Genomic DNA, 14,384 nt, shown 5'->3' with positions numbered 1-14,384 from the left:
AGAGTTTGATGGTTTCTCAGAAAGTTAAGTACAGAACTATCACATGACCCAACAATCCCATTTCTAGGTATATCCCCAAAAGAACTGAAAACAAGGACTCAGATATTTTCCTACTGATGTTCATAGGTGCATTATTCACAACTGCGAAAAGATGGAAGCAACACAAATGTCCATCAATTGATGAATGGATCAACAAAATGTGGTATATACACTCAATGAAATACTATTCAGCTGTAAAAAAGGGAGTGAAGTTCTGAACATGTGACAACATGGATGAATCCTGAAGACATCATGTTGTATGAATTATGCCAGACATGAAAGGACAAATATCGTATGATCTCACTGATATGAAATACTTAGAATAAGCAAATTCATTGCCAGAAACTAGAATAGAGGGTACCAGGGCGTGGGGTGTGGGGTATGGAATGGGGAGTTAATGCTTAAATTGCACAGTTTCTACTTGGGTTGATGGAAAAAGTTTAGTAGTAGGTTATGGTGATGGAAGCACAACACTGGGAATGTACTTACCACTACTGAAATATATATTTGAATACAGTTAAAAGGGAGAATTTCAGGTTGTATTTAAATTACTAGAAAAATATATTTTTAAAAAAATCCATAGGATTGTACAACACAGTAAAGTGTAAAATGAACCATGGACTACAGTTAATGGTTCGATTATAAAAATGTTTCTTAATCACAACAAATGTATCACACTAATATAAGGTATTCACAATTGGGGGGGGGGGGTGCGGGAATCCTGTATTCTATGCATGCTTTTTCTGTAAACCATCAAGATCAGGCTGTTCCGAGGCCAAAAACTTGGGAAGTTACAATAAGTTGACAAAGAAGTTGGGCTGTCTCAAAGGATGATCTGAAAATGATCCTTTTAAGTTTTGTTATTGCTAAAAGACTGGAGAATGTGTAGGGGGTATCCTATCTTAACGTTCTGACAGATTTAACAATTACGGAGAAAGGGGAGGCTTTCCATCTGCCAAGCCCCAACACCAGATGCAGAGAAATCAAAGCTAGAAAGATACTCTGGCTCCCCATGCTAAGTTGTTGAGGCCCATTTCAGAATTCTGTATCTCTCGTTATGAACACCAAATGTATTCTATTTCCTAATATCTCAATACTTCGCTTTATGCATGTGGAAAACATTTTATATAGAATCCATCCATATAAAGGTATGCTGGGAAAATGTCTTAAAGCAAGTGCCACAAGTGTCACTGAGCAGCATGCAGAACGTTAGAGGGAGAATACCAAAACACTACTATGGAATAAAAAGCAAAAAAAAGGAAACAGGCTATCACTTTAGTGAATATAGTAATTAGGGGACCACTGAGGCCATTATTAGTTCTACCTCAGACAGCCTTTAGATTTAAGATGAAAGTATGCCAGGAGAAAGGAGACAGTTTTAAATAAGCAGCCTCTCATTGCAGGGTACCCATTTTTTACCTCCTTTCTTCCATCTACCAGCACTCCAGTTACCACGGTAATACGTCTCACCTGTGAAATGTAAGGCTCTACTGTCACTAAACATAGAATGGCATATGCATATACATTAACATGGACTCCAGCTCTGTTGCTAAAAAACTGCAGAAGGAAAGCATTTTCAGACTCTTCCTTTATAAAATAATCACTTTATCTATGGGAGAACAAATGCAGTCTCTCAAGTTCCCTCGTGTTTTGTTAGTTCTTTTAATATGAGCAGAGAAAAGATGATCAAGAATGGCCATTTTTTTACATGCCCTCGAAAATGAGATGGAAAACATGGTTTCAATAACCAAATGTTCTAGTATTTATTAATCTTTCAAACTGAAGATTCCCCCAGCAAAAATGAAAAATACCTCATAAAAAGTGCTCTTTGGTTTAAAAAGATTACCTTAAGCAGCAAAAAATAATTCAGGGTTTGCTTGAATTATTTTCTAGATCCTCTGTTCTGTTGTCCATAGCACCAAGGCCCAAATATGTAAGTACACACAAACATGTACGTGTATATATACACACACTCACATACTTGAACAATCTCATTTACTAAAGGATTTTAAAATGTTTTTCTTTACACTTTGTTAAACATATCACCTTTCTGCAAACTCATTGGCAAAACTGATTGCTTTACACCAATTTTTCTGCACATATAATTTTTTTTTTATTTGTTATCTCATTTCTGTAAGGACCACTAATAAACCCCAGGCTATCCACAGAATTGACTTCTTTAATAAACAAGGGTTTACTTCAAAAGCCAAAGGGAGTTAATCACAGGAAAAATAGCTTAATTTCATTAATATTTGAAACATTAGCAAATTTCACCTGAATCTGTTTTGCTTTTTTAATATTAAGGACTGATTTTTACCAAGGACTATAATAAGATATAAGATCAACATTTATGTAAGTAATATGTCAAACATTCATATTTCTCCTATTTTCCTATTCTCAGATCCAAGAATTAAGTTGCTCATGAGTAACAGCACCAATTAAGTTTAAAATGGGGGAAGATTAATCAGTAGAGCACAGAGAAAGATCTACTTAGATTCAATTTAAAATTTTCTAAGTATTTATGATATGTTACACTAAGTACAGCATGTCCTTATTCAGTTTTAGCAAAGTTTCTAAGTGAATTTAAAATTTTTAAGTGAAAATTTCTTTTGAAAATATGAATTTCAATGTTATGATTCAATTTACATGCATGCAAAATAATATATATATTAAACCTACATGAAACCATGTATGCATAGGAACAAAGACCCAAAGATAATGAGAAATCAGGAAACTGTTATATTTCAATGATGGTATAGTAGTGGTGAATTTTGAAATCCTATTAATTTTTTTTATTATGATGTCCTAACAATAGGGATAGTTACATAACACTTTAAAAAGAGGAAAATGAACCAATTCATATTTGGTGACTAATATGATCCTTCTAGTGTTGGCATTCTTTGAATGACTATATAAAACAGCAACTTTCTGAAAGTTTTATCATTCCTAAAATAAACATCATACAATTAAGCCTCCCCTTATACTGCAGATACAATCTACAAACTAAACACCAATATTATGGATATCTTAAAACCCACGTGATGGTAACTGTAGGCTGGGAAAGTCTCTTCCCTTAGTCATGATTCCCCACCCCCCCCCCCCACCCCCACACACTGCTTTCACCTCTACAACCTCCTGCTACTACAGGACTTAACTTTTTTTTTGCTGTGAATTACAGCATTTCTAAATGCTACCACACAAATAGTAAATAAAATCCACTGCATTAGAAAAAAAATCATCATATTGCTGCCCCACTAAGCAGCTCTGTCTTCCAGCACATCCAGATGCCTGGATGTACAATGAAAACAAGGTTTTTCTCTAGCAGACATTCAAAAAAAAACCACCTAACAAAGACATTTGAAGATGTTTCTGGGGAAAGATGCCTTGCAAATACCTGTGTGTATTTTGTATAAGTAATTCCTTGATCAGACTCACAGGTTCACTGGATTACAAATATTCAGAAATTTAGCTTGCCATGACATGCCATTTTTAAAAGAGGGATTTTCATTTATATTTATGATCAACTGAGCTTTTAATGGAAGGCAGGTTTACATGTTTTAAAATTTATGAACTTGTAAATCCATGCACATAACCAATTAAACTTTATCACTACCAAGAATTAGCTATCTTTGGATTAAAACTGCAGAAGTTATGTGTATCTAGGTTGTTCACTTCAAAGCATTACATGGAAATTGGTATAAAATATTTAAAGGGCAGTGTATTTCAAGATAAAAGCTGTAATTACCCAAGATAAAATGGAAACGTAAGTAACAAAATCTTCACCTTGTGCAACATCTGGATTTTTGCTGAAAGCTAATTCAACATGAAAATTTCAAAAACCAAACATAGCCAAATGGGAAGCAAAGGGTGAAATGCACGGCTCGGTGGAGCATCCAGTCTTAACACCCTGCAAACTCCCCTACTCTACCAGCTAAATGCAGGCCCTGAATTTTAAAAAGACTCAAGAATTCATCCCCAGGATTTCCATAATCAAAAGCTGAATGCTAATTAAGAGCACAGTATCAAGCAGCAATGAAATGAAATCCCAGTGCAATTAGCAACAATACAACAGGAGCAAATGCTACCTTCAGCTTGCATGCATAAACAAACAGAATTAATAACTACCCAAGCATGGAAGGGTGACTTCATCTGTATGGATTAGGTGCAGTTCAGCCTGGGGCCTTTGTGTTATATTTAAATGTGGTCATCATGTTTAATTAAAAACCTAATAGTCTAGAGTTTGTTTATTTGTTGTTTAAGTTATGATTTGTATTTCCTCCTCTTTCTCTTCATAAATTCTGCTATCTGAATGACTTCCTGTAAAGGAACAATACTTTTGGCCTAATGTAAAGGAAAGTGGTTAACCATTAATAAAACTCTCATACCCAGCAACCATTTACTTTGGCTCCACCCTTGCCCACACTGTGGTATTTGATAAGTGTCATGAAATTCCCTAGCCATTTCTTAAAAAATGCTTCTGTGATATGACCCAGTTTATTTAATGTGAAAGATTTTTCCACAGGCTAGCTACCAATGTGTTTCTCACCATCATTCCACAAAAGCAGAGTTCATCTGTTTCCAAAAAGTCTAGGATTTGACAGAAATTGGCACAATTTTTGCTTTATTTCAACAAGATTTAGAGTATCTCAGCCCCAAAGCAATTTCAATTAAAAACACCATGCCTATATACAGTCAGATGAAGTACTGAGATTGAAATTGGGCACCTACTGTGTAATTTTTAGATCTCAAAAAACTGGTGATTATTTGAAAAACGAGGAAAAAGAGGTTGGGTGTATTATTGTTGTTGTTCTTAACTTGGGAATTTTTCCAGAGGTAAAACTTACAAGGCCAGCTTTGGATGCATATGAAAGCCTTCTCTTTGATGCTGATTCATAATTATTAACAATTACAAGTGTTCAATGATGTATTAAAGACAATCTTAGTCATAGTGAAGAGTTTTTTAAAAGAATAGTCTTGAATAAAGAGGTAGCCCTAAAAGGGAGAGACACTGTCTTTACCCTTAACTAGTTTACAGGGAGGAGAGCAACGAAGCAATCAACTCCGAAATAAAGATTGTGAGGAACAATCAAGCTGGTAATCAGGGCAAAAAGATAGCAAGAAGAGGCAAATGAGTAAATGCCAACAATGATGAAAATGGGAGATGCAGTCAGAAGAGGGAGCAATGGTTGTGGGATGGGCAGAAGAAATGAGCTAAGCCTTGAAGAATAGTTAGCGTTTGAATAGGCAAAAGAGGGAAGTAGTCTGTGTAAGAGTCAAAGCAAAGGACCTACCAGCATTAGGAGGAAGGGATTCCTGTCTGTCCACATATAGCTGGGAGAAAGGGGGTTTCACATCTTTAGGTGCTCAGTCCACCAACCCTATCATACGGGTGAGGTGGCAGCTACTCAAAGTATTTATATAAATGCAAAGGAAAACAACTTCAATGATTTTAGACAGGAGTTGAGTAGTCAGATCAAATTAATAGAAGAGGCAACAAAGCTTAAAATAACTTGAATGTTTCAAGTATACAGAAGACTGGGAGGAAAAAAGAAGAGAGATAGATACATGTACTAATTTTAGCTTGTCTACATCTGTTTGGCTTATTACTGTGATTCCTGGGGTGAGAAATGTGATATCTTCAACAAAGGGACCCATGTGTACAGATCAGGTGTTTTTACAGTAGCCAAGACTGGACTAAAGTAAAGAGGAGATTGCACTGTTACAACATAAAACTGTTCAAACATTTTATTTGGATGCATTTGCTGGCATTCTTTAGAAGCTTCTTTTAGCTTATCAATGAATTATTCAATCATTCTCTATTTAGAAAGTGAAGTTTAATTTCCTGTAAATAAGGGAACAGTTTGATCCTTAGGCTCTGCAAGAGCTGAATAACTGCCAAAACATTCCTCAAAACAGCCTGCAACAAGAAGCAAACGTGATAAAAATGAGCCCAAACTGATAAAGATTTATTGACACAGTCAAGGATCATTATTCTGTACTCAGAATATTCACTATCTTTGAGTTATATTTTATTCCTTTAAAACAAAGCTGGACTCTTTCTGATGTGTGAGACTCCTCTTTCCATTCCACTGTCTGCTGAAATACCCAAGCAGCAACGGACATAGTAAACATCTTACCTGATACAAGCAAGTGCTGCAGGAAAAGGAAATCAGCAGGAAGAGAGGATTTGGTGCTACACGTTTGCAAAATTCCAGAGGGAATGATTGGTCAAGGAAGAAATGAAGAAAGTGAGAGAGGACAGTCATGGCTAGGGAGGCGCTGGGGAGGTCTGAGGGAATAGGGAGGTACAGCAGGGCAGGAACAATAAAGCAGAGGGGCAGAGAGGTGAGAGAAAGAGAGGGGTACCAATAGGAAATGCAGACAGAAGGGAGAGATGCTCAAGAACTAAAGAAGAGTAAAGATTAGAAGCAACTGTCATGTTACATACATGGTGTCTAAAAAGGGTCTAAACAGCATGATATTGCCAGGCTAAGAAGAGTGAAACAAATCTTGGAAAGCATCCTTTTCATCTTCTTATATCTTTGTTTCATAAATATTTTTAAAAATCTTTTGTAGAATTAAAATACTTTATCTAATCTCTTATCTCCCCACATAAACAGGTTTAAGGTGAAAAACAGTATCAGTATGACTTTTCAAAATAGCTGAGTAAAATGTTTTCACTTTGGCCACTGTCTGAAAAAAATAAAGAAGGTTTAATGATTATTTTCATCTCCTGACTAATCAGGTAAGATTTAATTTCAAAATAGCTACCCTAACTTCATCATAAATCTGATAAAATGAAAGACTAACTTCATCATAAATCTGATAAAATGAAAGGTTTATAACTACTATTCAACCAGCATTCCATTACCAAACCTTCAAAGGCCATTTCAGTCCATATATTGCTGCCATTTAGTCTGTCCCCCTTCTTCTATTCCTCTCAACTCCCCCCACCACCCTGCCCCCATCCTGGCTCTACCTTCAAAATACATCCAGGCTCTCATCACTTCTTACCACCACCACTACCATACCACAGTATCACCAGTCTCTGCCAGGGCTATAACAATAGCCCTCTGTAGACCCCTTTCCGCTCTGAGGCCACAGTGATCCCCACTGTCAGATCAAATCTCTTCTCTGCTCTAAAACTACTCATTCAAAGCACACTGCTAAGTCCTGACCCTAGTTCCACAGGCTGTACCCGACCCAATCTGCTCCCATCCCACCTCATTACACCATTCACCTCTCCTACTACACCTCCTCCTCACTATACTCCTAATACATCCCTACCTATTTCCTGAGCATGCAAAGCATACTTTCACCTTAAGACCTACAATTCTCTTCTCACTTCACTAAGGTGTCTGTTCAAATGCTACTTACCAAACCTTTCCTGACATCCTTACTTAAACCAGCACCCCCTCTCATGGCTGATGCCTCATTCTCGTTACTCTACTCAATCTCAGCATATGTACCATCACTTGACATATATTGATTTACAGATGGTTTCCCCTTAAAACATAAGACTCATGAGAGGAAGGACTTTGTGTTCTTCTGGACATGGCTCCTAGCACAGCATCTGGCACCTAGTAGGCACTCAATGAATATTATTAACTAAATAAAAGAGAGTGGGCTCAGTAAAGCACCCCAAATTTCTCAACACTCTTTAACATATTTTTAAATGTGGAAGGAACTTGCAATCCATGTGAGAATCAGTGCCGACCTTCAACTTAATTTCATTCAATCTGAAGGGCAAATATCAAGCTGGCAAACTCAAAAACAGAAGAAACCTGTGAGCCTTTTACAGCAGTACCTTTGAAATGTCACAAGATGGGGGTGTAGTTTCACGAAAACTCTTGTCTGCTGGGATAGGAATCTGTGAATTTGCAAATCTGTATTTGTGAGCACATTTTTCTCTCTCCTCTCTACTTCTAATGTGCCATAGCAACAGAATGGTCATGTAAAATTCAATGTATTTATTCAAGTCTATAGTTTCAGCTTTTGACTAATATTAATATTGTTCAGTAGCTTAAGAGTCCTGCCAGCCCTCAAAATAAAACAAGTCATCAGTTGTACACCATGTTATGTATCAGTTGGTTTTAACATGCCTGTGTCTTAAGATAGTGAGGTATCAAAATCCAGCTTGCATAAAAAACCAACTATCCAACCAAAATTACTTGTTTTTAAGAATAACTACCAACTTCTCTTATCTTTCCATGAAACTTGAGAAAATCTTTCCCATCAGTTATGGAACATAAGTGTACTAAAATCAAGTCTTTCTGTAGAGTTAGGAGGCTTCAAGGCTCTCTCCTCTTAACTGATGGATGTCCTGGATGGTGATTCTCCTGAATGGACTTCATTCCCTAAGTAGCATGGAGCCCACACACCATCAAGCAAACAACCCTGAAAGCCCAGAACATGAGGGCAAATGCTCATTGATGCTCACCACTTCATCCTCGGTCCAGCACTTTTCAATAAGCTTGGGCACAGGCTTCTTTACCAGGCGCTGCAGGGCTTTGCCAGCATCATAACTGCTTTCATGTAGCTAAAACAACAACAATCTTAGTTAGTCAACTGTACCAAATAACAGAATTGGAAGAAAATCAATAAAGACAAGCCCTGTACTTACTTTCTTTAATAGAAAAATCATGAAGGACACACAGATTCTCAATTATTTTAGTCAGAATGGTAATTTGTTCTCATCCCAACCATCGTCCCACATCCAGATGGTCTGGGAGAGAGACAGGTAAGGCAGGGACATTCTGACAATAGGAATAGGAATAGGATTGTTGAACATGTGGCCTGGTACAGTGCACAGTGAATTCCATGTGCTCACGGTCTTACATGAGGAAGTTATTTTCTCATTTAATCCTACAGGATAGGAACTACTGTCACCCCATTTTACAGATGAGGAAACTGAGGCATAGAAAGATCAGGTAAAGGTGCTCACCACATTGAGCCAGTAGGTAGTTGAACGAGGACTCAAACTCAGTGTGATCTCTATTCTTATTCCATTCTCCCCAAAGTAGCGTAAAGACATACTACACTGCCTTTTTCCATTCAGAATTTCTTAAGTTTTTCTATTGAAAACAATTTAAAGTACCTAAAATATAAAAGCCCTTGAAAGAAAATAAAACTGCAATAATAATATGCTAATTTTTCAGTTCACGTGAAGGAAAATGCTGGTTTATCTACACATCTCTTTGGGATCAGACGTCTCCTCTGGTTGAATCTGTTGACCTTTTCTCACTCCATCTCTTTTTCAACCTCCAGCAGTTCTTGGCATCACTGACCTCTTTCTACCTTACAAAGATACATTTGCCATGGTTTCTGCGGTCTCATCCACTCTTAATTCTCAAGTCCAAAACTTGTAGATGATGGAAAGAAGCAGCAGGTAGTAAGGTCCTCTTGTGTGTTGTGTTATGTGTGTGTGTGTGTGTGCATGGGCTGGGAATCAAACCCAGGTCTCTGGCATGGCAGGCGAACATTTTAACACTGAACCACTGATGCGTCCCTGGAAAGGTCCTCTTGCTCAATGTACTGCCCAAAACTATAGCTGTCCCTCCAAAATTTTCATGGAAATCTACCTTTCTTTTACATATCTACTCTTCTGACAAAAAAACTGTATCTGTTTTGGTTAAGATGATCTCTGCACAAGGTAATACTTAAGAAATGCTTGTTAAATTAACAAGTAAAAGAACAAATAAATAAATGAACCCAACTACTATCCCTATGTAGGACCAACCTAAGACTAAATCTCAGTTTATTTTAACTCATAAGCCTTATGTCAACTGAGCACCTATTAAGTTTCAGGGAATGGACTAGGACTAGGGTTTACAGTAGTGAACAAAATAGGCAGAGAAATCCCTGCCCTCTGGAGTAGACATCTTGATCTTTTTACCGGGTTTCACTTCCTAACTTGAACAATTCATAAGGATTCACTGAACACCCAGTAAATGTAAACCTCAATAAATCACAGTTCCTATTCCCAAGAAACTCACACATGGTGGAATGCTTTGTAGAGATACAACAGATAAAAGATGACAAGATCAAGTAATTTGTAATAATTCCTATCACCTAGGTATAGGCAAAGAGCTAAAGAACCACAGGGGAAAGCCCTGTATTTACTCTCTAGAAGATTCATGGGAAATACATATAGACTGCCTCCCAAGCAACTGCTGTAACCTCAGGGCAGGGCACTTAATAAGCCCATAATCGGTATTTGTTGAATGAAATGAATAAGCATTTGACACGTACATAGCAGGTTTATCATCTCTCTAATGATTCAACTGCTTTTGGAAGGGATGTCACAAATAACTGTTTGCATTGCCCATTCGGTGAAATTAAAAATATTAAAAATTAAAATTTCCAGTTTAGAGGGCATCAATTTATTTTAAATCAGAACCAAACAAGGAAATCAAGGTTACAAGTTAACGATAACAGCAAGTCAACTATCTTAAAACTAAACACCTCACAACAACCAATGTTGGATCCTGCTTTGGAGTGGTGGTACAGTGCGGGATGTTTGTAATGAATGTTGTTCTATAGTTTGCTAGCTGCCTGAATGCAATATACCAGAAACAGAATGAATGGCTTTTAAAAAAGGGGGAATTTAGTACGTTGCTAGTTTTCAGTTCTAAAGCCGAGAAAATGTCCCAATTAAAACAAGTCTATAGAAATGTCCAATCAAAGGCATCCAGAGAAAGATACCTTGCAGTTCAAGAAGACCGATGAAGTTCAAGGCTTCTCTCTCAAGTGAGAAGGCACATGGCGAACACAGTCAGGGTTTCTCTCTCAACTGAAAGGGCATGTGGCGAACATGGTGTCATCTGCTAGCTTTCTCTCCTGGCTTCCGGTTTCATGAAACTCCCTGGGAGGTGTTTTCCTTCTTCATTTCCAAAGGTCGCTGCCTTGTGGACTCTGCTTTGTGGTGCCCCAGCATTCTCTGCTCTCTCCGAATCTCTTTTATTCTCCAAAATGTTTCCTCTTTTATAGGACTCCAAAATCTTATCAAGACCCACCCGAATAGATGGAGACATGTCATCACCTAATCCAGTGTAACAACCACTCTTGATTAAATCACATCTCCAGGGAGATGCTCTAATTACAGATTCAAACATACAGTATTGAATAGGGATTATTCTTTACAAATGAGTTTTTGATTAAAACATAGCTTTTCTAGGGGACATACATCCTTTCAAACCAGTACAAATGTGAAATGCTGGATATTAAGGTATTTATTTTTATGGCAATCCAACATTAGACTTTGTAAAATGAAATGTTACTATAACTCAAAAATGTCTGAAAACTGTCAAATCTAGCTTCCTTTTAGATGTATAAAAAGATTAAAATAAGGTTGGATTTCCATACTTCATCTAATATCTGGAACAGGCAGATATTTCGCATGTTCTAAAATATAACGAGAGCTTAATAACATGGATTGGAACTGAATAAAAAGAAAAACCGTATGTCTATTAATTTTTAGAAGCATACAGTTTAGTGATATTTTGAAATAAAGTTGATCAAATAATAAATTCCTAATAAAAAGCTCATGGCAAATTAACAGCATTTTATAAGAGGAAATTATAGTTTGGGAGTAATTATAAGGAGAATGATTAAAAACTATGGACTTTGAAGCCAGACTGCTTGGATTCAAATTCTAGCTTTATGGGTGGGCCATGGTGGCTCAGCAGACAGAGTTCTGGCCTGCCATGCCAGAGACCCGGGTTCAATTCCTGGTGCCTGCCTGTGCAAACAAACAAACAAACAAATTCTAGCTCTATTACCTATTAGGTATGTGACCCTGGGCAAATTACTTATCCTCTTTGCATCTCAATTTCCTCATTTTTAAAAACCAGTATGACAATAACATCTGCCTCTCTAAGTTATCGTAGGAACATTAGGAAATATATCTAAATTGCTTAGAACTGTATCTGGCACATGGAGGGAGGGAAGGGGAAAAGGGGAGAAGGGGAGAATAGGAGAGGGAGAGAGAAATTTTCTAGGTAGAAAGGAGCCTTTTCAGAGATAGGGAAAAGTTATAAGATAAACAAAAACTATGTGTTTCATATAATTACTCATGTATAATACTTCATGAAATCTGATTAAAACTCTGGTTCAGTGCACAGAAAAGTTTTAAAATCTTATGTGGCTGGTAACAGGAAATCACTCAAATTAAAATGAAAATGTCATTAATCCCTAGAAGGCTTCTGGTCTTTGGTTCATCAAGGAAAGTTTTAAACAGTAACAGGAAGAAATGTTTCTAGTAACCCCTGAACTTGTTGCTGCTGGGCTGGTCAATTAGAGAAGATGACTACTGTTTGCACAATGCCCCTCAGGTAAATTTCTAGTGAGCTGCTTATTAGAGAAAGAAGCATTCTCCTTTAAACATATCCCAACATTTGTTCTTCTTTTACAAATCTTTGTATCACACTCTCCCCTTAAGAAGCTGTTGCAATTAATGTGCCAAACTGGGTTCTCTACAGCCTCCCTGTTCTCTAAGTAACAGTAAGTTCCTTCCTTTCATTTGATCCACTGCTTGCCTGTCCCCTTAATATGCCTGTTCCTGACCTTTCTATGCTATAATCCCAAAATATATTCAGAGTGCCCACCCATTCTACCTCTACACCGCACACATTTGGAAGTAGATGTGGATTCTTTACTAAAAGTGATGAATATTTATTGAATGAATGAAGTCTGGACATTACTGTCCTGTCATCAATAATTCATGAAGCTGGGCCAAGGGGCTATTCTGGCACTCCTCTTCCTAAGGGACCAAAAGAAACCTTTATACTACAGGGGCACTCTCTTCTTAATGTTACAAACATTTATTTCCACCTTCTAGGAATCTTGTTTGAGAAAATCCTGAGAGAAACTTTATATCCTTAAAGAAATATGTTAATGATATTTTATTAAATATACACTTTTACCATATTAAAAGTAGGCCCATGTAGCTTCAGAACAGTAGAGATTATCTTTAAAACACTCTGGGAAGATTAATGGAGTTCAGGACATTGTTCATTCCTTCAACAAGTATTCACTGAGTGTAGCCAGGCATCACTCTAGGTGCTGTGGACATACAGAGCTGTGAACAACAAAGCCTGGACACCAAAATTGGGTGATTCAGAATGGTGTGAACTGTGAGAATTGGTTCTAGCATGACATGTCTATCTAGATGTCACATCCAATCTCTGGAGTCCTAAAAGCCAGAGTTTATCTTCTTTGCTCAGTACAGTGTACGCAAGTAAGCCCTTTGTAATAAGGGTTTTCTGGATAATTATAAAGATATTCTTTCTTCAGGTAGGGGTAAAAGTAACATTCAAGAAAGAACTAAAAGATATATTTATTTCTCATGTAAATTTGATGTGGTATGTCTAACAAAATACTGGCTATCTTAAGCCTCTAAAAATTGTCATTAAAGGGTGGGCAACGGTGGTTCAGTGGCAGAGTTCTTGCCTGCCATCCTGGACACTGGGTTCAATTCACGGTGCCTGCCCAGGTTAAAAAAAAAAATCATTAATAACTTTCTCCTCTAGTATAGTATTGAGCTCTGAAGGATTAAAATAATTTCATCTTTAGAAAAACATTGTGGGTTTCAAATCTTAAAACCCGATCTCAATCACAGAGATGCATTTATATAGTCATAAAATTCAGTACAGTCTTCCCAATATTGCTAAGGTAAAGGGTGCTTTATTGTGAATAAGATTATCTACCACTTCCCTAAAGAAGGTTGTCTAAAAGAAATTATAGTAAGACAGAGAGAAAAAAACCTTCAAAGTCTTACAGCTTTACTTTGTAGCAATGGAAAAGCAATTAAAACAAGATAAATAAACCTTCTGGCCCATTCTACAACTAAGCCAGGTTGGTAAAATGTGGGATTTAATGCAATTAATATAGAGTGTAGAGAATTATATATTCTGGAGTTGCTGCAAAAAGATCATTGCAAAAAGCAGGGACCAAGATATAGTATCTTGACTCAATCAATTCCCAATTTTCACAAGCAACTGGTGGGAGAAGCACTTAACTCTTTCACAATCCTTATCATCTTACCAGCCACTAAACCAGGGTGTCATTTAGCAGAAACCACTGTTCTATGCAGACCTGGGTTTGATTCCCAGCCCATGCATGCACTTCCCTCCACACACAATAATAATAATAATAATAATAAATAAATAAATCCAGCATTCAAGAGAACATTTACTTGTAAATCTGCCTCTTGTCCATATCACTATCAACTATGGGGCTGCATTTCCACAGGAGTAACAACTGTTTTTCCAGAAACCACAGGGCAAGATCTGGGGTTTTCAGCTGGATAATTTGATCACAAATGTAGAATCTCCAACCCACTTGAC

General features: G+C 37.1%; 1 protein-coding gene and 1 long non-coding RNA gene across 10 annotated transcripts in view; one reads left to right on the top strand and one right to left on the bottom strand.

Moving 5' to 3' along the window:
• Positions 1-14,384, bottom strand: part of RERE (arginine-glutamic acid dipeptide repeats) — a 636,739-nt gene that overhangs the window by 121,494 nt on the left and 500,861 nt on the right. For all 9 annotated transcript variants that reach the window (XM_077151415.1, XM_077151419.1, XM_077151416.1 and 6 more), the window contains one exon: positions 8,480-8,578. In XM_077151415.1, the coding sequence (XP_077007530.1) occupies positions 8,480-8,578 (99 nt within the window). The remainder of the gene's footprint in view (positions 1-8,479; positions 8,579-14,384) is intronic.
• Positions 1-14,384, top strand: part of LOC143674976 (uncharacterized) — a 95,012-nt gene that overhangs the window by 34,404 nt on the left and 46,224 nt on the right. The window lies entirely within an intron of this gene.

Source organism: Tamandua tetradactyla, chromosome 2 (assembly GCF_023851605.1).
Source record: "Tamandua tetradactyla isolate mTamTet1 chromosome 2, mTamTet1.pri, whole genome shotgun sequence".
In the NCBI taxonomy this organism is placed as follows: Eukaryota; Metazoa; Chordata; class Mammalia; order Pilosa; family Myrmecophagidae; genus Tamandua; species Tamandua tetradactyla.
Note: the sequence above shows the minus strand (reverse complement) of the source record. Positions and strands in the feature narration are given on the sequence as shown.